A 27,959-nucleotide genomic window follows, 5' to 3' on the forward strand; every position below is an offset into this window, starting at 1 on the left:
CAAGATTCACTGACAGTTGTAAATGCTCCTGAACAAAGTTGAAAACAGCTAATTTGACGAGCTTTGCAATTAAAAAAGACTTATTTTACGGCTTATTTTATGCTTTATCAGAATTATCGTGACTAGTCAAAATAATTGCATTTTGAGTAAGTTTTGTTGTTATCTTGACTATACAGACTCTAAAACACACAACACAAGATCATTTTATTACAAACACACTGTGGCATTATTCAATCAAAATATATATAAAAAAATAGACAAATGACTTATGATTCTCAATAATAATCCACTTAAATCGTAAATATGCTGCTGTAGAAGCTTCAAGTCGCCATAATTCAACATTTAAGTTACTGTAAAGCTCAATGTATGTACAGTACGCTCTAAAACCTACAAACCAAATTAGAAATCTGGGGGTAATAATGGACTCAGACTTGAACTTTAATAGCCACGTCAAATCAATAACATCAGCAGCTTTTTACCATCTAAAAAACATTGCCAAAATCAAAAATATAGTGTCAAAACCAGATTTAGAGAGACTTATCCATGCGTTTGTCTCCAGTAGATTAGACTACTGTAACGGCCTGCTCACTGGCCTCTCCAAACGAGCTGTAAAACAGCTGCAGTACATCCAGAACGCTGCTGCTCGGGTCCTGACTAGAACCAGGAAGTACGATCACATTAGTCCTGTTCTCAGGTCTCTGCACTGGCTCCCTGTGGCTCAGAGAATAGACTTTAAAGCAGCTCTGCTTGTGTACAAGTCTCTCCATGGCCTAGCACCAAAGTACATCTTGGATATGTTAGTGCCATATGAACCATCTCGGACTCTGAGGACCTCAGGGACCGGCCTCCTGCTGGTGCCCAGAGTCAGGACAAAACATGGGGAATCTGCGTTTCAGTTTTATGCAGCTAAAATCTGGAACAGTCTTCCTGAAGATGTGAGACAGGCTTCTACTCTGACAATGTTCAAATCTAAGCTAAAAACTGTTTTGTTTAGCTGCGCATATGACTGAAAGGATTTTTCTTTGCACTCTTCTCTTTTGTTTGTGATTTTATTAGTTTAGAAAATCAGTTGGATTGATCATTTTTAATTTAGTTAATTTTATTGTATTTCTGTTTCTGTAATTTCTTTGTGATTTGAATGCATTTTTCCTGCTGTGAAGCACTTTGAATTGCCTTGTGTATGAAATGTGCTCTACAAATAAACTTGCCTTGCCTTGCCTTACTGTTAAGTGTGATGTATGTACAGTACGTGTTACTGTAAAGCTCGATCTATGTACAGTACGTGTTACTGTAAAGCTCGATGTATGTACAGTATGTGTTACTGTAAAGTGTGATGTATGTACAGTACGTGTTACTGTAAAGTGTGATGTATGTACAGTACGTGTTACTGTAAAGTGTGATGTATGTACAGTACGTGTTACTGTAAAGTGTGATGTATGTACAGTACGTGTTACTGTAAAGTGTGATGTATGTACAGTATGTGTTACTGTAAAGCGTGATGTATGTACAGTACGTGTTACTGTAAAATGTGATGTATGTACAGTACGTGTTACTGTAAAGTGTGATATATGTACAGTACGTGTTACTGTAAAGTGCGATGTATGTACAGTATGTGTTACTGTAAAGTGTGATATATGTACAGTACGTGTTACTGTAAAGTGTGATATATGTACAGTACGTGTTACTGTAAAGCGTGATGTATGTACAGTATGTGTTACTGTAAAGTGCGATGTATGTACAGTACGTGTTACTATAAAGTGCGATGTATGTACAGTACGTGTTACTGTAAAGTGTGATATATGTACAGTACGTGTTACTGTAAAGTGCGATGTATGTACAGTACGTGTTACTGTAAAGTGCGATGTATGTACAGTACGTGTTACTATAAAGTGCGATGTATGTACAGTACGTGTTACTGTAAAGTGTGATATATGTACAGTACGTGTTACTGTAAAGTGCGATATATGTACAGTACGTGTTACTGTAAAGTGCGATATATGTACAGTACGTGTTACTGTAAAGTGCGATATATGTACAGTACGTGTTACTATAAAGTGTGATTTATATACAGTACGTGTTACTGTAAAGTGCAATATATGCACCTTTTGAAATATTTATTGATCGTTTATGTTGTTTTGAAGATGGGACAAAATACAATATTGCGTCGTTTGTATTTATGTTTAGTTGAAATTCACTTGTGTTTTCTTTTCATTTATTGTCTCTATTTGTTTTGTGTTCTGTTCTTTTTGTTTTATGTATTACCTTTTTTAAATTGTATAAATCTGGGGGGAAAAATAAAAATTAAATAAATTGATAAATTAATAAAATAAAAATGATAATAATACATGTTGCCAAATGAGCTTATTAAAAAGGAGAATTTTGGGGGGGGGGAAATGTCAGAATAAAAATAAAGTGATATTTCTGTAGTTTTTTTGGGTAGTTTTACATTCTTTTCACATTTCATTTGCTTCTTAAACCTTAAATAATACATTTAAAACATGTTTTTGGCACAATTGTGTTGCATTGACACAAAAGTCTCTCATTTGAACATCGTTATCGTTAAAAAATATTAATTCTGCGCAATATCTCACACCCTGAGCCAGGATCGACACACGTGGATTTACCGTTTTTATCACTTACACCATCATATGTCGAGCAAAAACCCCCCAAAACAAACCCCATCTTTAACCGAGCCCGCGGCGGCCCACGTCCCGAGCAAACCGTAACGCATCCGAAACATCACCCAGAATCCTTTTGGGCGTGCCGCACATTACACTCTCCACGTTCGGCCCTCCATCTTGTTACTCCGGTATAATTCTGCGTTTGAGTCCATCGAAAGCGCTCACAGCCGTACTTATTCTGTCCTCGCGGCTTGTTGTGGATGCCCGGGAGTGTTGTTCGACGGCGAGCGGTGGAGCAGAGGGGCGATCAGTCATGGGGGGCGGGATGGGGGGGGGGGGCAGAAAACGGGGCAATCTCAGGCCGGTGTCAGGGCCGTGATGGATCTGAATGCTGTGATTGTAGTTAATGGCTCTTTAAATTAAATGTGGATTAAACGTGTGGCTGCCGCAAGTCACGGCTCTGGGCCCCATCTTTCCTGCACCCATCCTCTGCTCAAACACCCTCCTCCGGACCCTCCATCACCGTCACGGGCGTTATTACAGGAGGGTTTGGAAAGGAGAATCTTATGGGGCGCTTGTTGTTGTTCGGGGGCGGCGGTGTTGCCTTTCGAACTAAGCAATAAAAGCTCGATATGGAGTTCACTACCACAATAAAACCACAAAAACACAATTTTTTGGGAAATTAGACTTTCATTTTCAGCACCAAATAATATTGCTTTCTTTATATTCTTATACTAGTTCTGATTTAAGCTCAAGATCATTCTAAAACTGTTCAGGAAAGATCACATAATGCCTTGTTTATTTGATTTTGTTGAGCTCAAATCTGTCAAGTTTTAATACTAGTTTTAGTGCAGAGTAGTACCGTATTTTCTGGACTATAAGTTGCACCAGCCAAAAAATGCATAACAGAGAAGAAAATAACGTATATAAGTCACATTTTTGGGGGAAATTTATTTGATAAAATCCAAGACCAAGAACCGATATTTCATCTTGAAATGCAGTTTTAGAGAACATGGTGAATAGGTGTACGTATGCTAACGCTAACACCTTCAGCTACATAAGGCACAGACAGAACTGTGGTAAGTGTCTGGTATGTTAACGTAACATATGAACAGTTATTCAGATAACTATAGCATAAAGAACATGCTAACAAGTTTACCAAAGCATCAGTTTTACCCCAAATCACTAAATCCATTAAATTCTTCTTCCTCTGTGTCACTTCTAAACAACTCCACAAACTCCAGAGGAAGAGGAAGTGCAGATTCTTCTTTTGCGTCGCTTAGAGCCTAAAGCGCCCTCTTGTGGTTGTCATGTGATAAGTGTGAATGCTCCTTGACTTGTTTAAAATGTGAACTTTCAACAGCACTCTCCAGATCGTGTGCTAGATTTGGCACTTCCTGACTGAACTCCTCTGCTCAGGTCAAACGTGTTCAATCAGATTTGTTTATTTCAAAGACTCATTCAAACAAAAAGATTAATCTATTAATCAGCACAAAATCAAACTTCCCGTTTCTCAGATTAACGGCGTTTAACTCTCTTCGCTCTTTTCGATCCCGCCAACGTCTGCGCTGTCCACCATGCCTTCCTCTGATTGGTTTATCTGCTCGCCAAAGCCCCGCCCTGTTTGTCAGACCCTCCAGTCTCACGTTACCCTGGTTGAATAAAACTCAGCAAACATGTATTTCGGTGATGAATATGAATCAAACCTGACTGATATTGACGTTTTTATAGACTAATATTCATCATGCAAGTTTTAGTTTTATTCATGAAAACCAATCTATTTGAAAATGGACAAATTCAATAAACAATGGACTTATTTTGGACATAATATGGCCTCTTTTCTTTGGATGCCGACTCCTTATTTTCTCATTTTATTCATGACTCATCTTGTCTTCTCTCTGGTCACACACAGAATTCAGCTCAACATTATTTTATTAATTCAAAACTCATCTTTTTGGCATTGCTTATATGTTTAACTTTGGCCTTAGTTATTTTATTACTTGGTTTACGGATCCGCCGCACTTAGATTATTGATTTATACAATATAAATAAAATAAATAATTATAATTTTTTTGTTAATAAAGTACCGCCGACAAAGCAAAATGGCATTAAATTAAATGTAAAAAGCGGTATTAAGTCAAAAGACAAGAGCGCGTGAAGCAATTTCTCGCCAAACTCCTGCGGAAATGTGTGACGGAGCGGGTCTGTCCCTGCGCGGCCCCCGGGAGAGCGCCCGCACCCGTTTCCCTGCTGCTGCGCGCCTTTATATCGCAAATACACATTTTAAACCCGTTTACCACATTTTCTTCAGCGTGTTTTGCCGTGACTGGGTGGGTGGGGGAGGGTTCACGCTTAAGCGTCAGTTATGTCCGTCTAAAACACGCTAAATCTACTGTTACACGCTATATTCCATCCGCCTGTGCAATATATTTCATTTAAAAATCCGTAAACCAAGTAATAAAATAACTGCGGCCCTACTAGTAAATATACGTAGTGTGAATTCATTGTTTTTAAAGTACGCTTTGGCGTCGTCGTAAACGTGCTATAGCATCGACGCTGACGTTGACATGAGACTATACGGCTCTTTATATAACGTAAAGCGCATTCTGGGCCGGCGAATCGACATAGCCGCGCTCTTTATCTTTTTCCCTAACAAACCACACCTGGCGTCTCCTCCCGCTTTCCGCACAACGACCGCGACGCATTGAGTTCAACAACGCGCGCCCTGCAGTTCCTCAACTCGGCCAGCGGGCGGCGGTTAACATCCCGCGCGTTACTCCGTCCGCATTGTTCGATTGTTCGCGTAAAGTTTACCCCGAAAAAAAACACCGTCAGCGCAATTGTAGAGCGTCTCATTCCGGGAACGTCCGTCGCGAGCGAAAGGGTTACGCTCGTCAGATCGATGTCCGGGCGCTGCTTTGTGGACTTCCCATTATTATTTCATTGCTCCTTAATCAAAGTTTGAATCCGCCCGTCTCGCTTTCCATTCCGCTCGCTCCTCTCAAAGTCACAATATCCGAGCGGCGAGATATAATTGGGCCCATACATCCAGAACCGAGCGCTATGGATTAATCCGCGTATGCTAATGCAATTCAATTTGATACAGTTAATCTCGCCCTAATGCAGATTGAAGGATGTGAGACACAATCAAATAGCTCTTAGCCTTTTAATTTCCATCAAGAGTTTTTCAAAATAAAATTAGTCAAATTGCAATTACGCGACCCGGCCCGTAATTAGTTTATTCGTCAGCGCGGTTAAGACTCCATTTGCAAAGCCGAGGGGGAGAATGGAAGAGGGAGTGAGAGAGAGAGAAAGAGCTGTATTTATCTGTTTAAAATGAGTAAACTCACAACATCAATTTGTCTTTCATTTAATAACGGCGTCATTAGCCGGATCATGTGCTGCGGAAGGGCCCAGCTCCAGATTCTGATTGGATAATTGACTCGGTTCAGAAAAAGAGCCGGGATCATGCGATGGACAGAAAAGGGGGGAAAGATGTTGACATTGGCGTTACTCGGTTCTTAAAAGTAAAACATGGATAAATACATGGAAAAAATGTTAGTTTTGGGTCAGTTTTGTTCAGATTGTTTGGTATAAATCGGGGAAAAGTGTAATTCTTAGACCGCCTGCTCGTCTCCATGGCGATGTTGTTGCTTTGCCTGGATTGGTCCTCAGATGCATTTAACAATCTTGCATTTATTCAACTATTTTGAAATGATGCCGGATATGTTTAAATCTAAATTAAAGTGCCTATGACAGTTTTTATGATTTTCTAATTTTGACTTTATTTGGTGTATTTGTACCTGTTGTACATATGATAGTTTTACACCGATCGAGCAGGTATTTGTGGAGAAAACTGTGAAAATCTCGTTCCAGTTTATGCAGAATTTACATAAAGAAACAACTTGTTTGACTCTCTAAACATTAATTCAACAAAATTGTTTTATATAATATTTTTGTTTGTCAAATTAAATAAATTGTGACATTAAATGAGTTTTGGCCCAGTGTTTGCTGGGTAAAAATGTGCTATTCTTTGATTACGTTTTTATAATTTTAAGCAAAATTCTAAATACATTTATCGTAACTGCATTTTAGTTTAATGAGTCGTCCGACCTGTAGGGGGCACTTCAACGACACACTTTTAAAAAATCTGCTTATGAATACATTTTGTCCAGGTTTTTTTTAATTTGTATATTTATTAAAATGGAAAATGTTCTGATCATTTATTCATTTTTATTTATTTATCATCATTTATCATTTATTTATCCGACACTCTGTACATTATGTGAACTTTCTATATTTTTCACAAACGTTTGTAGTGAATTCTGGGTAGTCTGTGTGCAGAAAAGGTGCTCTACAAAAAACATGAGTTTGACTTTGCTTTCTTTGCTCACAAATACCTTGAAAACATGTGTTTTTCTGCGAGCGCGGTCACCTCTCCACAGATCCGACCCATAACGTGCTCTTGTGGCATCACCTGCTTGTCTTCATGGAGATAGAGATGTCATATTGTGGTGGTTTTCACAATAAAAACCTGTGAGAAATGTATACTGCAATTTAAGACATAGATATTAGAACTAGTTTGTGCAATATTTTACAATAGAATAATATCAGTTCTGTTACAAATATATGCATGCCTTCATTTATTTGTCAAACTGCGTCAAAGTAAAAAGGTAAGAGACAAAACCAAGACTAAATCAAGGCTAATTAAGACTGAAAAATGGAGAAAAAAAATAATGTTTTTGCCATTTTAAAAACAGTAAAATGTCAATGTTAGACCGCATCATGCTTCATTTATTTCTCAAACTGCATCAAAATATAAACTTAAGAGACAAATCAAGGCTCTTTAAGACTGAATGATGACTAAAACCAACTTTTTTCTCTTTTTTTTTTAAACAATTTCATTTTAAAAACTGTAAATCTTGATGTTGGACTGTTTTTTTTATCTCACTGTAAAGCACTTTTTATGTTTGAAAAGCTCTTTATGCATGAAGTTGGACTGATTGCTGATGAGGATTCCTGCCTGAACACGTCGTATTTTCTCTGTGATCATGTGTCAAGCTAATCTGAGTCTTCTTTTGGTCTTTGCAGTCCAAGTGGTCCAGGAAAGGCTTCATCCGAACTCGCTGGGCCTTGGCCGATTGGTGAGTCCCGACAGTTTAGCATAAAGACGTCCAGAATGTCTCGTAAAGCAAACGGCGGGAAAACATTAAAGGGCCCACTACAGGTTAAACTGCTCATTGAACTAAAATGCAGTTAAGATAAACATTTTGAATCCAGCTAAAAAAGAAAAGAAAAATCTCATCACAGAATAGCAAATTTTCTTCAGTTTATAATTTCACTTCCTGTTTGCGATTGATGACATCACACTAGGGAATTACCCAGCAAACACTGTGCAAAAACTCATCTAATGTCACCATTTTATTTATTTGACAAATGAAAATATATGAGCGCAACTTTATTTTGTTGAATTCATGTTAAAAAATAGTCGCCCTAGTGTGATGTCACTTCCTGTCGTTTTCCGCTCCTTTTTCAACGTTTTCTCCACAAATACCTGCTCGATTGGTGTAAAACTATAATTTATATGTACAACAGGTATAAACACACCGAATAAAGTCAAAATTAGAACATCGTAAAAACTTGTCACAGGCACTTTAATATTAGTGTGAGATTCATAAACTTAGCGTAGCGCACCAACGCGACGCCAGAGGGTCTGATTTAAGGCCGACATGACGCTAAAGAGCTGGAATGGTGTTTGGCACAGGCGGGTGAAGAATGGCAGATGAGATCGACAAGGGATAATACTGTAAGAGAGTATTTATTTAGACGAGATAAGGGACACGCAGACTAAATCAATCCTTCCGGGACGTGCCACTGAGGAGCGCCGACAAGGAAACGGCGATAAAAAGAGAAGAGTCGTTAGTGGAATGGTGTAAATCGACTGGAATCATCGCTGGTGCTGTAAAATTCAAAATTATGAATGCAAAAAAAAAATATTGGTTTGTATAGATTAAAAACAATTACATTTATTAAAAAGAAGACGAAGAAAAAGAAAAATAACATGCTGCACTTTCATAACAGCAGAAATAAGAAACAAAATAAAGCAATAAATAACAAAAAATAACAAATACAATTTAAAAAGTGCTGCGACTATCTCTGTTCTAATGTAAACAAATGTAAAATCCAAAGGAAATCTGCACAAACAAATCTCAAATATTGGAACAGTCGTAATCTTTTCTCTGCCGTGGTTCAGACATTATTACATCGAAATGACATATGACATCATCCCTCGTCGTACAGTGTATTTGGCTTTGCTGCAGCGAGTTATGCACAAAATGCTAGTCGTGATTAGCATTAGTTTTAGCATTAGCATTAGCGTTCAGGTCAAGCATAATTGAGTCAAAGAAATCTTTCAACAACTGAAACGTCGCCGGAAAGTTTGAGCTTTCAGTGCTTACTTTTATAAAGGTCTTTGCCGGTTAAAAGTCTGTGTACGTTGTGAAAAAGCCATGAAAATGCATCAATATCTACTGGAAAAAACTCACTAATTTGTGGAAAATTTTTGCATTTATAAAAAGGCAAATTAGAAAGAGTAAAACCCTCGTCGCTTCCTGTAGAAACTATACGTCGCCGACCAACCGCAATTGAATTATATTATTGATATGTGCGTAAACCAATTGTTAATACTAATGATAATGTTAATAAAACAAATAAAAATGTCTTTCATTAGTAAACTCCTGAACAAGGCCAACTTTTAATTATTGCCATTTATAACAAAAAATAGTGACATTTGTTGTTTTTAGTCTGAACTCTGCGTCAAACCACAAAACAAAGACCAAAACACATAATTTACAATCAGACATGACAAAATCTTAACTTATTTTTGAACTTTTGTGCCTGAGCATGTTCAGATTTTCATTAGGTTGCCAGATATTTATGAAAAATCAAGTGAAAAGGAATAAACCCAACGGTCATTTTTCACACATTTTGCCGATTTACAATTTAGCACATGTGTCAGATGAAGTCAGAGTTATATTTTATTGTTTGTTCTCATCGAGTACAAGTTGAATTGACTTTTCTGTTGCTGTGTTTGCTTAGCGCCTTTGACCTGGTGAACATCCACTTGTTCCACGACGCGTCCAACCTCGTGGCCTGCGAGAGGAGCCCGTCCGTGTACTCCGGGACCCGGCAGAAGGCGCTGGGATACGCCCTCGACAGGTACGCGGCCGCCACGGCAACACGGCGTGACGTAGTAGAGGAGTGAACAACAACAACAACACTCTTTAAACCGCATTTGCTTTGCATTTTAGTACCGTATTTTCCGGACTATAAGTGGCACCTTTTTTCACAGTTTTGGCCGGGGTGCGACTTATACTCCAGAGCGACTTATGCGTGATATTATTAGTTATTTTCACACTGACAACCACAAGAGGGCACTCTAGGCTCTAAGCGACGCAGAAGAAGAATCGTCACTTCCTCTACCTCTGGAGTTTGTGGAGTTGTTTAGAAGTGACACAGAGGAAGAAGAATTCAATGGATTTAGTGATTTGGGGTAAAACTGATGCTTTGGTAAACTTGTTAGCATGTTCTTTATGCTATAGTTATCTGAATAACTGTTCATATGTTACGTTAACATACCAGACACTTACCACAGTTCTGTCTGTGCCTCATGTAGCTGAAGGTGTTAGCGTTAGCATACGTCATGTAGCTGAAGGTGTTAGCGTTAGCATACGTCATGTAGCTGAAGGTGTTAGCGTTAGCATACGTACACCTATTCACCATGTTCTCTCATCTGTTATTATTTTAAACTGCATTTCAAGATTAAATGTCTGTTCTTGGTCTTGGATTTTATTAAATACATTTCCCCAAAACATCCAGTACAAAAACTGACACAAAAACACGATGGAACAACCTGATGAAAGCACATTTATTCCCTGACGTTTGACCCAATCCCAAACTCCTTTCATAACGTTATAAGATGACATGGGCCTCCACCAGCCACGCCCCTCACCAGGTGACCTCCCCCTTTCCCCCCTATACCATCTGAATGCGGAACATGCCCGCTCGCTCTAAAGGCTGGCATATATCACCCGCCACGACCACTCAAGGCGCATGAGTTATCGCCGGCGTCGCAGACTCCCCCCCGCTCATATTTTACCTGTTCATGTCGCGGTTTGATGACAGAATTGTCCCGGTTTAATGGACAGTGAAGTGGGAGTGTTTAGAGCAAAATAGCGGCTTTTGCAGTTTTTTATGACGTTGTAACTTACCTGGATTTACGGCCGTAATGAAGTTTGAAAAGCACATTCTTGTCTCCGCGCACGCCAAAGTGTTTTCATCTCATTTCCCCCGGCTTTTGTCGCGCTCTAATCATTGATTTATTCCCCCGGGGGTCACCTTTAAAAGTGGATTGAAAACAATGACGCCGCTTGTTATTTCTCCAAAGTCTGTGACGCCGGAGGTTTTAATTAGCGGATGAACTCGGGGACGGCGTGCGCATTTTTGGACGATATGTGAGAAGAAAGTTGTAGGTTTCAGATATTTCGTGCGGTATTTGGTGGGTACGGAATATGTTTTAGAAAGTATAAAAGGTTTGTATTTCAAAATAAAGCTGCTCTTGTGTATTTTCTGGTAGTTACTTGATTAAAAATGAATATTAAACAGGAGTCAATAGTACTAAAGAGCAGAACTTCTTACCTTTTGACCGATACACAATCAATTTTATATTTATACTTGTAATTTTAACCATACTGTGTGAAGTAGTTGTTTTTTCTTGGTGGATTAGAAAGTATAAAAGGTTTGTATTTCAAAATAAAGCTCTTCTTGTGTATTTTCTAGTATTTATTCGATTTAAAATGTATAATAAACAGAAGTCAATGGTACTAAACGGCAGAACTTCTAACCTTTTGACCGATATACAGTCAGTTTTATATGTATACTTGTGATTTTAACCATACTTTGAAGTAATTGTTTTTTTCTGGGTGGATTTTTTTAAACATATACTTGTATTTGAGTATAGTTCTAGCATATAATTATACTTCATTAGACTTTGAATTGTCCACTGTTGTTGCTGCATCGCCTGCTCTGATGCAGATTCAGTTTCACACAGTTAGATTACAGTAAAAAGTTAGTAACGAGTAGTATTTTTCATGTGTACCTTTTACTTTTACATAAGTACAGCTTTGGCAGTTAGTACACTTCGTTATCCCTCAGTACGTACATGACTTTTACACATTTTCAGAGCTCTTTCCTGCTCAACGTTACACATTTTAATACAGTTTTGGCACTAAAAGGGTCTAATAATGCTAAAAAGATTTATACAAGTTAAAAACTCACTATATATATGCTATAGCTTAGAAATGTCATAGACCTTTTCGATTAAAACCCTTTATTTTCTGTAGTTTAATGATGTCACTGTGTCACTTTGCATTGGGCGTTTTTGCACACGGCACGATTGAATGATTTATTATGTATTTATGTGTATTCTTATGCAGTTTTTGTCCGCATACTTAAAATATCTAACTACTTTACGTCAAAGTATTGTGATTAGATGTATGATTTGTGTATAAAAGCTCTGAGTTCTCATTGCAAACGACTCCAGGAGCTGTAACAGTCGAACGTGTTTGTCGAGATCTGAAAACGCGTCGTGTTTGAGGCTTTTCTTTTCTTTTTCAATAACAGGACGATTAGATTAAGTTAATAGTTTCAGTCTTTGTGATTAAATAATTGCATCTACTCAAAGTGTGATTTCAATTCGATGCTGCAAATTGAATTGCCCTAGTTTGGGCTGTCAAAAGTATGAAAAATATGATTCTAATGGAGACTAAAACAACTGCATCAATGCTAAAGTAAATGACATTGAACAAGACAAAAGATTTTTTAGAATGATCTTGAGCTTTCTCAGAACTAGAGCACATGGCAACAGGAAGAAAATACCGTATTTTCCTGACTATAAGTCATAGTTTTGGCCGGGGTGCGACTTATACTTATATACTTATACTTTTACTCCGGAGCGACTTATATGTGATATTATTTGTTATTTTCACACTTGCAACCGCATTTCATACTCCAGTGTGACTTATATATGTTTTTTTCTTCTCTTTTATGCATTTTTTGGCTGGTGCGACTTATACTCCAGTGCGACTTATACTCCAGCAAAACATGGTACTAATATTTCGCCTATTTTCAAAAAAACATCCAATACAATGCTTGTTATTCCAAATACCGTATTTTCCAGATTATAATTCGCACCTTTTTTCATAGCTTTGGCCGGGGTGCGACTTATACTTATATTTATACTTATATACTTATTCTCCAGAGCGACTTATATGTGATATTATTTGTTATTTTCACACTTGCAACCGCATTTCATACTCCAGTGCAAGTGCAGTGTTTTTTTTTCTCTATTATGCATCTTTTGGCTGGTGCGACTTATACTCCAGAAAATACGGTACTAATATTTTGCGTATTTTCAACAAAACGGCTCACACAATGCTTGTTATTCCTAAATAAGGCTCAAACTCCACGACTCTCTTTTACCGTCGCACGTTTCAGGCTGTAGGTCGTGACACGTTCACCGACTCGTATAACGCTTTCGCCGTCGTCCCCGGGGGGGGGGGGGGGGGGGATAGGGGGGCTCAGGGGTCCCCGGGCTCTGTAAAAGGGCGGTGAATAATGGCCGGCTCCTTTCACTGCGCCCGCTAACCTTTTGGCAGCCACCGGCAAACTGCATTCTCCTGCCGCCATCCTCCAGGACAATGTGCCCAATGGGAGCGGCTTTGAATGCGGCGCTGCCACCAACAGAGTCCCATTCAGGCCCCCGTTTGGGAACCGGCTTTTGGGCCATTGTGCGCCCCACTGACTCCTTTACCCCCTGAAAGGAGAGCAGGAAAAGCCAAACCCCTCTCACTTTCGCTCTCTCTCTCTTTTTTCCCCCGTTTTCTCTTTCGCTCTCTTTTTTCCGCGCGGCGCTCTAATCTCCCGGCTTTGAGGAGGGGCTTGTGAACACACCGCCGGCGGAGATTACATATTTGTGTTTGGGGGAGAAAGGTGGTCTACGTGTAATCTTTCTGGTCGAGGGTCCAGCTAGGCACCTTTCGAGCGTCGACGGAGATGTCAGCGCTCTGTCGGGACGGTTCTTGCTTGTTCTTGCTTATTTGTAAAGCGTGCCCATGTTCAAAACTGTTGCGCACGTGACGTTTGTTAAGTTCAGTGTGCGATTTTAGTGCCCCGGAGCGTTCAGAGGTGGAAGAAGCCCAGAGAGACGAGCCGTGAGCAGGACAGAGGACGCTTTTGGACGTTTGCGTTTCGTCTTTACGCACGTTTTTAGTTAAAAATCCTCGTAAATATTCATAAATGAAACCCTCGACTTGTAACTTGGCCTGATAGTGTCGCTTGTCTACAGTCAGATTGACCTTATAACATGTTTTATCTACTAAAAGCATACATTACTCTCTATCCGTCAGCATGTCCTCTATTGGCAGCAGATGGTATTACCATAAATGCTAACATGCTAATACGAGCATGCAGTTATAACGAATGTTGTTTCGAGGGCAGAAATGCTCAGAACGAGTCTAGCAACGATCGATGGACCGCGGATCGGCACAGACCTCCGGATTTCTGTTTTTGACGTCAAAAAATCGAGGAAATTTGAAACGGAGTGCTTATTTTTTAGGACAGGACCTCGCAAACAGTTTTAAAGAAACGAGCGTGAATCCAGCTAACGTATGTTCTCGATAAGGAAACAGTGTTATAGTATGATTTTAAAGCTCCAAAGCATCAATGTCGCATCATATATGTCCTTTAATTAGGCCTGACGTTAATCAAACCTACATTATTCCCCTTTAAAGACTCTTTTGTGGCTGAAGTCCCTGTCCTGTCTTTACCCCGTCGTCCCTCCCGGCGGCGCTCTGATCTCCGGCTCCGTGGAGGGGGTCCGCGAACACACCAGCAGCTTAGGTCCCACCCCCCCACAGCGGCCGCCCGTCGTGCTAATCGCGGGGCTATAATGGCGCTCGCGGCCCATTGAGGCGACATCAGATAAGCTTTTCCTCCGCGGCCCTTTTAAACGCCGAACACTGTTTATCTGCCGAGTGCTCCAAGAATCCTCTAGGGAACAAAGGCGAGCGGGAAGAGCGTTTAGCAGACGGACCTCTCTATTGAGCGGCGTCAGAAAGGCTTTAATACCGACGCGCTCGCAGTGAAGGAATGCGTTTAAGACGGCCTTTTGAAATGGATATGGATAAGACCAGAAATGACATATTAGAGAGTTCTGATGGTTAAACACGGTGTTATCCTTCTTGTTCTTTCGCAGAATAGATTTTACAATGCTCAATACGTAGCCTTTCCGCTAATTATTAGAGATGCTCGTTTGTAGGTCATGGTTTTGGACAATAGACTGACATTTTTAACATAAAATAATAATACTGTGCTAGTTTAGTACAAGCATGTCACCTGTGTTACGATTATTGGGTGAAAAAAACATCATGATTTAACGATTATTCACGATTATTGACCACTGTAAAAATCTTTAATTTTCCTTTGTTTTCATGCTCCGACCCATACTTTTTGTCTCAAGTTCGTGATCGTCTTTACAATATTTAATTCTCTGAAAACAAAATAAAGTTAAATGTGACAAAAACAGCCAGATAAAATAAAGTTCTTAACATGTATGTCTATTTTTGGGCTGTATATTGATGAAAAAATACTTAAATTTGCTTCTAAAATTTTCACGATTGTTATTTTTTTGGTTCTTACGGTTTTATTGTGACCAAAATAATCACAATTATCGATTAACCTGATGATCCTTTTTTAAACTTTTATTTAAACGTCCAACAAGTGACACGACACCTGTTACTGCAATGAATTACGTAATAAAATACAATTATTATTTGCCTTCACACACACAAAAAGTCTCAATTCACCTCCAAAACGTGCTATTTTATTTCAATTGTTTTTGTTTTGTTATTTCAATTGGACAAATAAACTTAAATTCACCCCTAGAAATCCCTGCAAAACCTAATGCTAAGAAACTGTAGCACATTTGCAGCAGAGACGACACACAACAGTCGTACTCGTAACAGCGATGACACTTGAAACACACGTATCTGTCGCCTGTAGTCGCAGTATAACCAGTGTAATCGTGTAAAAGTCCGTCTCTGACAAAGTGCAGATTGTGAATTCAAATCCACATTATCTCTCCCGTCCCTCTTCGGCCTTTTGTCGCGGCGAGTTTGTTTTCTCCCCGGGCCCTCCATTCAAACCCGCGGGTCCAGTTCAGCTCCGAACAGTTTTACATTACAACTGTGAAATCCCGACATAAAGGCGCCTTTTGTGGGCCCCCTTTATTTTCACACAAATATAGTCCATTGTCAGCGTGTTGAAGTTAATTTGATCAACATTGGGAACATTTAACCGTTTTGTCCACTGAATGGGCCCGTTTCATGCTCATTTTCGGCCCCATTCAATAGCAATGATTGGCAGAAAAATAATGTTGCCCTTAACAATTCAAAGCAATTAGTTTCCCATGGGGAGGCAGTGGGCCGCGCTGGGCTCCACACAGCGCCGCTTTGTCGGTTTATAGATGGTCATCAGTCAACTGTCACCGCCGCTGAAAGAGGCTCCCGAAGCTAAATGTTTCCCTTTTGGCTTTTCCCAGAACAACGAGCTAAAAGGGGGGAGGGGCGGGGGGAGAAAGGCCGGGGCCGCGCTCCAGCCAATCGCAGGGAGGGGCCCGGGGACGTCCTCCGACCGCCTGCGTGAATTTATTACGCGAGGGGGGGGAACGGCGGCGTTAACCAGAGCGCCGGCGTCACGGGTGCAAGACGTGTCCGCGGGTTATCGGTGACGTGTTCGAGGATGTGGCGTTTAGGGACGAGCTACGCCGAGATATGAAGGAGTTTCTGCGAGCGAGAAAGTACTTTGAATATTGAAGATGGACAAAAGTATCTTCTTAAATCACGCATGGTTCCTGTTCTCTGTGAAATGTTTTGGCTGTATTTTTCCACTCACTTTAGACAGATTATGTGGCATATTGTCTTATGAAATGTTGCTATAAACTGTATTATTGAAGACCACTTTATTCTTCTGATATTATAACTCTACAGAATTAAAATCACATTCAAAACAACATATATAGAGTCATAAAAGTTGATATTTGTAATGATTGTTTGACCCAATACAGCTCACATGTACAAGGAATATGAAAAGAATAATGTGCAGTAAATATTGACGCCTAAAAATATTGTTAATTAATTAATTTGTTTATTGAACGATTAGTTGAAAGAACGCATTCACTCTTGTCCAAAATCCAAGATGAACAAAACATTTCACACGCACAAAAAAGGCATTTAATATGAGAGTTTAAAAATGTAGCGTATGTAGTAAATGGATGTTTTTTTATTGTAGGATAATCATAACATTACGTAATATTGTAGGAAAATATGGCAGTAATACTTGGACTATTACTGCCACATTTGTTCAAGGACAAAGCCGTTTCCTCGGCTATAATACAATGTAATAAACATATAAACTGTAGTGAGTGTTTTGTTTACTTGGACATTGAACCGTGCAGATTTCCCTCATAACTTTACATTTGCGCGTCATAATCCAGATCTCAATCGTAAATTCACTATAATATTACGACACGTTTGATACGACACTATCCTGACATTTAGGGAGTGTCGGATTTGGACTTTTTTTTTTTTGCAAATACTGACTGATATGTCTCGCTGCTGTGGCTGATGTGTAATATAACCTGTTGCATGATTGAGTAAACGGACTGATATATATTTTAGACGCTGAAAAATATTGGCGCAAAAACATTGGCAAAATGTTCTTATTCTTTCACATTTCCCCCCCATTTTTTTCAATTTTTCTACATTTTTTTCTTTCTCTTTATTTACAAATACAAAACAGTAACAACAGTGACAACAACACAGACATTAGACAAATAGAATCTGGAAATTTCAGAGCATTTTTAAAAAAAATTCAAAGATTAAACACAACACAAATACAACAGAACCAGACCACAGAGGGGGAAACAAAATATGAATAAACATCACAACAAGCAGCAAAGAAACAAAGTCATGACGCATTTAAAATTAAATAACGCTCCAAATTTGTCCATTTCCAAGTACAAACGTAATTTTTTCCCCATTCGTTTAATTCGTCCGTTACGATGTCCGTCCAGCCCTTTGCGTGGTTTGTGTCGACCGAATGAACACCCCAAAGGTATCCATTTACCGTGTCCATGGCCGTAGTTTTGAGGCCCAACATGTCGTTCCAAAATTTCGAGCGACATTTGCAAAACTTTCAACATCGATGAATCTCAACGTCCGAGATGTCTTGATCCTGTTCCCGGCACCGATAAGTAGCCCATTCCTACTGGTTTTCTCCAATCTTTTTTACATCTCCAGCTGATTTATTGGCCGTTTTGTTATGGTCCCGTCGACCTGCGGGGCCACCAAAGCAGAGGTTAATCTCCCGCTCGCTCTCCTCTCTCTGTTGACCTGTGTGTTCTTCAATTTAAGGCTGAATGACAAGGAAAAGTCCATTTTGTACCAGGGTCATCTTCCCACATCTCGGACAAAGGGACGGATAATTGGCTGTCCGCAGTTTAGGGCCGCGAGTTAATTCCAGTTTGCCATTTAGGGGCAAAAGAAATGACAAAAGACAGCTGTTTTCTAAAAGCCTCCTCAGCAAATAAATGACGGCGAATCTGTGGGATTAACTGACACCTGTGAAAAATGAATACATCACAATGAGCTTCAGCGACACTTTATGATAACTATAGTTTAATTAGTGTTAACAAAGCATGAACAAAGACTTGGTGTCACGATATTGAATTTGATTGTTGCAAGAAACGATATCACGATTTAACGATTATTCACGATTATTGAAACTGTGACAAAACAACCGTGAAATCTTTCATTTTCTGTCACTGTTCCTCAAGTTTGTGAGCGGTTTATTTAACTTTCTGAAAGTCAAAATAAAGTTAAATGTGATTTTTTTTTTTTTTAAACAGCCGGATTAATAAAAGTTATTAACGTTTGTGTCACTTTTTGGGCTGTATATTGATAAAAAAAAAGAAAAACTTAAATTTGCTTCTAATTTGTCACGATTATAATTTTTTTCGGTTCTTACGATTATATTGTGACCTGAATAATCACGATTATCGATTAACCAAATAATCTTGACATCCCAAATTGAGATTTAACGAAATTCTAAGCTTTCGAAATACACTTTATTCACTATTTGGTATGAATATAATTAAACGTTTTTGTGTCTTTAATCATTGCAATTCTATCAATATTACGGTAATAAACAGCCATACTCCAATGCTCCATGACACCGTAAACATCTGATTATCAAACTCCGAACTCAGCAGCCGGATTGACCACTTCCTGAAATCTTTGCCGAATGTCCTCCCTTCTTTGCCGAATGTCCTCCCCTCTTCGGCGCATCTCTCTCCCAAACACACGTTGTTGCGTTCGTGGCCCTCTCGCCGTCCCGCGTAACCCCTGAGTGACCGCGCTACGTCCCCGGTTCCGTCCTTGTCCCCCGTGGGCGTAGGGGCGGGACCGTCCCGTGAACAGGGGGGACGAGGGGAAGGCCGACCCAAGTGTCAGGGGGTCCGTCCCGGGGCCACCCTCGGCCCATTCACCCCCGCGTCGCCGGCGCATTCTTCACAATGTTAACATTCTTTCCGAAACCCCGACCACATTTACGTACAATGGGTCGCCGCGTCCAGCCCCGGCCATTGTGCCCCGAGTCCAACCTGACCAGCCCAAATTATGGTAAGTCACCGTGTCAATGTACTGGTGACATGGCCCCCGGGTGCACCCTCATGCACCCTCATGATCTCACACGGGACGGTCGATCACGGCGCTGTCAGTCACTCGGGATTATCTGGACTCGAGCCGCTGGAGGATGTCGGCCGCTGGGAAAGAAAAAAGTCCAAACTGACCGGTCCAGGAGAATGAAGTTTACAGAAATGTGATCGGGGGCCGGAGGGGGGCGGGTCCGACTTTTGTTTCAGTCGCTTATCGGAGACGATCATTAACTTTAAGGGTCCGTATCGTGGATTTTTTTGGCTGTCAATAGGTGCAGCGCGTAACGTTTCTGTTTGTTATTGCGAGCGCTCAAAGGACAGCGTAACCCAGCAGATGGCGCAAGGACCCCAACAGAGGGCGCAAGCAGCAGAGGGCGCAAGGACCCTAGCAGAGGGCGCAAGGACCCCAGCAGAGGGCGCAAGGACCTCGCCCCGTCGGTGTATCTTTCAGTTCCAGTTGATGAAGAAACGACATTATGGCATCGTTAAATCCTTTTTATTTACTGTATTTTCCGGACGATAAGTCGCACCAGCCAAAACTATGACATAAATTAATTCACTCACTTGTTCCTGTTCGGGGTCTCAGGGAGTCTATCCCATTAACTTTGGGCCTTAGGCGGGACCGGGGCCAGTACAGAACCGTTCACCCTCACATTCATCCACTAGGGGCCATCTCACATTCATCCACTAGGGGCAGCACAGAACCGTTCACCCTCACATTCAGCCACTAGGGGCAGCACAGAACCGTTCACGCTCACATTCATCCACTAGGGGCAGCACAGAACCGTTCACGCTCACATTCATCCACTAGGGGCAGCACAGAACCGTTCACGCTCACATTCATCCACTAGGGGCAGCACAGAACCGTTCACCCTCACATTCAGCCACTAGGGGCAGCACAGAACCGTTCACGCTCACATTCATCCACTAGGGGCAGCACAGAACCGTTCACGCTCACATTCATCCACTAGGGGCAGCACAGAACCGTTCACGCTCACATTCATCCACTAGGGGCAGCACTGAACCGTTCACCCTCACATTCATCCTCTAGGGGCAGCACAGAACCGTTCACCCTCACATTCATCCACTAGGGGCAGCACTGAACCGTTCACCCTCACATTCAGCCACTAGGGGCAGCACAGAACCGTTCACCCTCACATTCATCCACAAGGGGCAGCACAGAACCGTTCACCCTCACATTCAGCCACTAGGGGCAGCACAGAACCGTTCACCCTCACATTCATCCACAAGGGGCAGCACAGAACCGTTCACCCTCACATTCAGCCACTAGGGGCAGTTTAAAGTCGCCCACTGACCTCGGCATGTGTTTGGACGGTGGGACAGCAACACGGGCAGGACACGCAGAAGAGAGGTCATGTGACGTCGGTCCGGCCCATCGAATCGGAAAAGTCGCACGATTAGAAGTGAAACCTCTCGCGTCCACAAATAAATGATTGAAGCGGGATAAAAGATGAGCTCCCGGAGACCACCTGAGTGCAGCGGCATTAGCCCTGATTGGATTATTCCGCCGGAGCTTTTGTGCGGCCGGTTTAAGGACCCTGGGAGCAGAGTCCGGGGCCGTGTTATAAATTAACGTCTGACCCCTGTTTTTGTGTGGCCCAGAGGAAGAGCGCCCGCCCCCCCTCAAACGGGAGCCTCTTTTAGGGGTGTCACTGGCTCATGAATCGTCCCAGAGCAAGCATGTTTATAGACTGTGTAAAGGAGTGCGTCTTTGTGGCCCGGTGTCACGGGACGGTGTTACAGTTTGCCTGAGTGGGTCGGGATGGCGCTGGTGACGAAAGGGAGCGGACCCCCCACTGTCGAGGGCCTTTTCTCACCCTCGTACCAGGAGATTGCTTTTTCTGTTGAGGTTTTTTTTATGTTTTTTATTGTAGAACATGTGCAAAAAGCTTGTGGCGGAGGGAGTCGAGAAATTGGAGGTTCACTTCTTCTAAAATTACATTAAAGTGCTTTTTCAAGTGCCTGAAAATTACTTTAAAACTGTTTGTCAAACTTTAAACTGTTCAAGTTCAGAACCACATGAAACATTTGACAAATGCTCATGCTTTTCTTTGAAAATAACTTTGATAATGACCCTTAAATCAATCGTGTCTTTAAAAAAGTAGTAAAAAGAACAGCTTTTGAGCTCACACTCCATTCATTCATTCATTTATTCATGTTATTGTTTAGTCAATTGGACAACTCAACCTCACAATCATCAAATTTAGTACTGTAAATAATGAGAAAGCTGCATAAAACTTGAACATTTTGATTAAAAACAACAATAATTTAACTTGCATTCTTTTTTATTTTTATTCTATTTATTCTATTTATTTTATTTTAATTTATTTTATTTTATTTATTTTATTTATTTTATTTATTTTATTTATTTTATTTATTTTATTTATTTTATTTATTTTATTTATTTTATTTATTTTATTTATTTTTATTGTATTTTTTGTATTTATTGTATTTATTGTATTTTTTAATTTATAGAACAAGAAAGACCAGAATACAACACGACCAGACCAACTCAAATGAAACACAATCCTGGCACATTTAGCTCCCGTTCTATCCAACTTCAACTTCATAATTGATATTGTTTTTTTCTCATTTATATATTTAAGATAAGACAGAGCCGTGCATATTCAACATTTTCAAACAGAGAAAAAAGTATTTAAACCTTTCCAGCTCAAAATCTCTAACAAACTCTCTGGCACATCACTAGTATTCAGCACCGTGAAGCAGTCGATCGTCAGCTCTCGCCCTGAACACACCATAAAACCTTTCCCCTGCCTCTTTCTTGCTGGTTTGAAGAGATAAAATGTTGAATAATTACATTTAGACGGCGTGTAGACGTTCAGCTTTTACAATGCACTTTCTGGAGTGAAAACATTCTCAGCGTCTCAACTTTAATAAACCGTTAAAGTGACGTATGACAGGTTTTTACCATCGACTATTGAGTATTTATACCTGTTGTACATATGAAGTGTAGTTTTACACCGATCGAGCAGGTATTTGTGGAGGAAACGTTGAAAAAATCTGTAGAAAAATGACAGGAAGTGACATCACACCAGGGATACTCATTCCAGCCAAAGTTTATGCAGAATTTACACAAAGAAACACATTTTTTTACGCTTTAAACATGAATTCAACAAAATAAAGTTGCTCTCATATATTTTTATTTGTCAAATAAAGAAAATTGTGACATTATGATCGTGATGTCATCAACTACAAACAGGAAGTAAATTATAAACCTTAAAAATGTGCTATTCTGTGATAATGTTTTTATAATTTTTAGCAAAATTAAAAATATATTTATATTAACTGCATTTTAGTTCAGTTACTTGTCCAACCTGTAGGGGGCGCTTTAAACTAATGTAAATATGTCCGAATATGAGGCTTTCCACCAAACAAAACCCGTTCTTAGGTTTTAGCTTCCAGTTTATTTGTGATTATAATTATTTTGAGGACTTTTTTATGTCATTTTTATTTTTTTATTTTTTGAATTGCTACATCTGAATCCCATGAACACGCTTTATTTGGAGACAAACCAGGCGCAGTGGTCGTTAAACTCTGGCCTGGGTGAGTCCGGGCGATTAGCACTTTAGCCGTAGCTTGTGCAAACAGAGGCCGCACTTCCTGACCCGCCGCGGCACCTCGTCCCGGTCAGACAAAAGGTGCGGCGCGCGAGCATTAGCCACGGCTGTTATCCGGCATTAGACACGGCTGTTGGCGGATATAAAGCTGCATGAAGCGGAGCAGAAAGGGCCCCCAGCCGCTGCCGCCGCGCTGGCCCCGCCGCGCTCGCCCCATTCACGTCCGCACCTGTCAACACGGATCAATACTTTCCAACGTGATAACTTTACTTCAAAGCCAGGCCCACGTAATAGAAAGTAAACAGATTAACAGATTAAATGATGCTGTGGATATTACTACGTATAAGTATCTATAGCTTTGAAATATCATTTGTATTGTTCGGTTTTTCTGCCTAAATGAAACGTTTTGTCTGCAGTTCAACTTTTCAAACTGTTGCTCCAGTCATCTTGATTTTTCTGCTTTCTACGTTCACAATAGCAGTTTTTCGTAGTGACCGCTGTTGTACCATTCCAAGACATTTATTATTATAATTATGCAGCAATATGGCCTAAAACTTGCACAGATGTCAATAAATTACTTCAATTTTCATTTTTATTGCTGCTTTTGATCATTTTCTTTTCTTTGTTGCTTGTTTTTTTTAAGTATTTGTTTTTAATTATCCATTTGAACAGCACTAGAAACTATTAAAGTAGCAACAAATACTGAATAGTAAACTTCTAAAATGGTTCCTGAGGGAAGTATAAAGTTTGGGATTGTGTCGTCAGATCGATTGTTGTTGTTTCCATGACCACTGCGATTATCACACCAAATGTGTGTTTGTAATTAATTAGTATTTACTACTAACTCATCCACAGCCTTGTTTTACTACAAACTGGAGTTTTGAGAGTTTTAAAGCCAACAGGTGCAAATATCGAGCAAATATTGAGCGAATATAGAGAAATTATAAAGCAATTATAGAGAAAATATCGAGCAAATACCGAGAAATTATCGAGCAAATATTGAGAAATTATCAAGCAAATATTGAGCAAATATCGAGAAATTATCGAGCAAATACCAAGCAAATATAGAGGAAATATTGATCAATTGGTCAATATTTACACTTTAAAACCAGTGGAGTTCAATAGTTGTTAATAATAATGATAATAATATAATAAATATCTAAGAAAATGCTAAATAAAAAAAATAATACTGTAAACATAAAAAGTCCAAACGATAAAAGAGATTTTTAAGAAGAGATTCTTTGATTTAAAATGCTTCACTTTTATTCAGAAGTATTCACTGTGACAAATGTATAACACTTCTTTACTTCTTCACCGTCTCTTTCTGGTCGTTTTGTCCGTTCATCTTTACGTGCGTTTTACTCTTTGACCTGTGACGTAACGTTTGTCCCGTTCAATCTGGATTATTGCCCTGAAGATGGTCCCCGCTCATACACATCTCCCCCGTGTGTATCGCAGCGTTATATTTACCAGATATTCCAGTAAATATGGCCCCGCTCCCCGCTCCCCGCTCCGTCTCGACCCCGGGTCCGGTTCCCACGCCTTCGGCCGCTCGCTCTGACGTGGACGCTCTCCGTTTTACTGCCCAGTGTTCTGACCGCGGCGCCGTTTGAATAGAGCCCCAAGAAACACGGCTGAATGTGGTTTACAGGGTCCTTTCTGCTGCTGGTCGACATGATTACGTTGTTTTAAATCAAGAACCGCTCCTTTGTCAGTAAAAAGAAGTCAAAGTATGCGGTTTGGAGCCGAGTTTTGACCTGTTTTAACTCTGTTTTTTACCAGGAAATGAATCATCTTTGTTTTATTCGTTTTTAATAAGTGCAAACAAGTCAAAGTTTATGATGATCACTTGCGTTTCTCACTCTACAAAGCTTCTTTTGAGTTGAAATCGTAAAATGAACACTTCATTTCTGTTCAGTTCAGCCGTTTAAGTTGAATATGCAGCGAAATGACAAAATGTGTCGCCAACGTCACGGAAATTCAACTCTTCCAGTACAATATTATCACTATATACTTTATATCTCGCAGTACAATATTTATTAAGATATTTGTGAGGCTTTATGCTACTTTTACAATTCCTCCACTTTGGCCCAACTCGTTTTAAAATATGTTTAGTGAGTTATTTCTTCATGTTTGCACTGAAATGGAGCAAAGGATCATGGTCTATGTAGTTCCCTCTGTTGTTATTCTGAACTGCTGAACGCTGCATTTAGTTAAAGAAGCTTGTGGTATGATTTATTGTGATTTCTGATGTAGTATTAGAGCTGTAGTCGACTGGAGCCAATAAAAGTATCAAGTATCTCTGTTTATCTCACGCCAAAGAATACAAGAGAATGAAGTGTAAAGAATAAAGTCTAAAGTCTAAAGAATAAAGTCTGGGACGTGCAACTACAGTAGGTGGCACTGAAGGAGGAGGAAGGAGAAGGAGGAAGAAGAAGAGGAAAGAGGAGGAGGAAGAAGGGGAAGAAGTAGAAGAAAAAGAGGAAGAAGTAGAAGAAGAGGAGGAAGAAGAGGAAGAAGGATAAGAGGAAGAAGGAGAAGGAGGAAGTAGAAGAGGAGGAAGAAGAGGAAGAAGGATAAGAGGAGGAAGGAGAAGGAGGAGGAAGAAGAGGAGGAAGAAGAGGAAGAAGGATAAGAGGAAGAAGGAGAAGGAGGAAGTAGAAGAGGAGGAAGAAGAGGAAGAAGGAGAAGGAGGAAGTAGAAGAGGAGGAAGAAGGAGAAGGAGGAAGTAGAAGAGGAGGAAGAACAGGAAGAAGGATAAGAGGAAGAAGGAGAAGGAGGAAGTAGAAGAGGAAGAAGGATAAGAGAAAGAAGGAGGAAGTAGAAGAGGAGGAAGAAGAGGAAGAAGGATAAGAGGAAGAAGAAGAAGGATAAGAGGAAGAAGGATAAGAGGAAGAAGGAGAAGAGGAAGAAGGATAAGAGGAAGAAGAAGAAGGAGGAAGTAGAAGAGGAAGAAGGATAAGAGGAAGAAGGAGAAGAGGAAGGAGAAGGAGAAGAGGAAGACTAAGAAATAACTATTTATACAGGAAAGTAGTAGTAACCAGTGCGTTTATATATTATGGATGTTCAAGTTGGATTAAACTCATGATTCATTCACAAATCTGCAGCAGACTCACTCCACATCGTCTCCTTTTTGCCGTGAATCCTTTTTAATCTAAACATCACAACATTTTCGGTCGACTCAGACGCCATCGACCGATTAATCGACTAAAGCACTGAAGCGTCACAGGCTCATGATGCGTGTTCTGTCCCGGGTCGTGGCTCATGCTGAACGCTCTTCCTGCCTCTTCCTCGCCCCGGGACCCGCCACGTCGAGGCTCCTGCTCCTGCTTTTTCTTTTTTCTTTTACTAAATATATTGTTATCTCGGCCTTGGGAAGATTTATCCGCACGATTAGCGAAGGAGATGGCGAGCCGAGCATCCCCCAAAATCATCCATTACACACAGAAGCCGGTGCCACGCCCGCCTTGGCTTCTTCTCCCCTCTCGCTGTGATCTAAGTGGCCGACGACGCTCCCGAGTTAATTATTTGTCACTTAAGGTGCGTTTTTGGAGCGATTTTCCTGCTTCACGATGAGGATTTAAGGCCAGATCAGTGTTTCCCTCGATTAGGAGACTCTGGAGCGCCACACGGTCTAAAACGCTCCACAAAAGTCTAAAAACAACCTGGACGCGTTATATTTTGCCTTATTTTTGCTGAAAATAGGTATTGTATGAGGAAAAAATAAAGTCTATGAGAAACACTGCAAAGAAACGATATCTACAGAGTAAATCTTTAACTTTTGACCCAGATTTTGGTGTTTAAGTTGTTTTTAAATGTAAAATTGTCTTATTTCTGACTCGTTATTTTTTCCTTCTAAAATACATTTCTGGCGCCAGTTTTAGTTCCTTTTTTAACTGCATGTTCACTCTTGTTGGCTACTGCACTTGTACTTTTAAACGATACCTAGCCCTACATGAAATAGGATAGTAAAATTACTTTTACTTTTTTAAGGATTATTTACATGTATTTTTTTTATCATCCGAATGACAATATCCTGAATATTAAGACCCTAAATGTGTCAAATGTGGCTGTAAAAGTTCCAACTGATGTTCAAATATTACACAAAAAATAAATTTGTAGACAATAATTAGCACTTGATGCCCTAATTTGAAAATACTTATTTTATTATAATGTTTTTTTTTTTATTCCACTCAATACAATACCGTATACGTCCAAAACCGAAATTGTTCAGTATTTTTCAGTTTTTGCCGCATTTACCATTGAATATCTTATACTTTATCAATGCTGGACTTTTTGTATAAAGCACTGGGAACATTGACACGACTCAAACACAGTTTGGTTAAAAATCAGGAGTTTTTTTTTGTTTTTAAAGCGATTTTCCTGCTTCGCGATGATGCACTGCAAAGAAACAATATCTACACAGTGTAAATATTTAACCTTTGACTCTGTGTGTTCATTTCCTGTTCAAAATCTTTAAAATGACGTGTCAAGTTAAGGCTGGGTCATTTTACACAGTTTTCATGTACAGTATCAGTACTTTGTGGCATCTGAAGGAAAACTAAAACACATTTTTGGCACCAGTTTTAGTCCTTTTTTAACTGTACCTTCACCTTGTTGGGTACTGTATTTGTACTTTTAAACCACACCCAGCCCTACTTGAAATAGGATAGTAAAATGACTTTATTTAGACAAGGATTATATTATTCACAGGTATTTTTTGAATCATCCGAATGACAATATCCTGCATATTATGACCGTAAATGTGTCAAATGTGGCTGTAAATGTTGCAACTGAAGTTCAAATATTACACCAAAAATAAATTAGAAGACAATAATTAGCACATGATTCCCTAAAAGATTTATTTTATTAAAAGAAAAAATTAAATTCCACTCAATATTACAATTT

The 27,959-nt window shown here is 39.9% G+C and overlaps 1 protein-coding gene across 2 annotated transcripts in view; it reads left to right on the forward strand.

Annotated features, from left to right (window-relative positions):
- inpp5a (inositol polyphosphate-5-phosphatase A) overlaps positions 1-27,959 on the forward strand; it is a 288,060-nt gene that overhangs the window by 146,207 nt on the left and 113,894 nt on the right. For both annotated transcript variants that reach the window (XM_072436661.1, XM_072436662.1), the window contains exons 7-8: positions 7,713-7,765; positions 9,720-9,839. In XM_072436661.1, the coding sequence (XP_072292762.1) occupies positions 7,713-7,765; positions 9,720-9,839 (173 nt within the window). The remainder of the gene's footprint in view (positions 1-7,712; positions 7,766-9,719; positions 9,840-27,959) is intronic.

This window comes from Eucyclogobius newberryi, unplaced genomic scaffold (assembly GCF_026437365.1).
Source record: "Eucyclogobius newberryi isolate DKJ021-1_F unplaced genomic scaffold, fEucNew1.0.hap1 SCAF_8, whole genome shotgun sequence".
Lineage (NCBI taxonomy): Eukaryota > Metazoa > Chordata > Actinopteri > Gobiiformes > Gobiidae > Eucyclogobius > Eucyclogobius newberryi.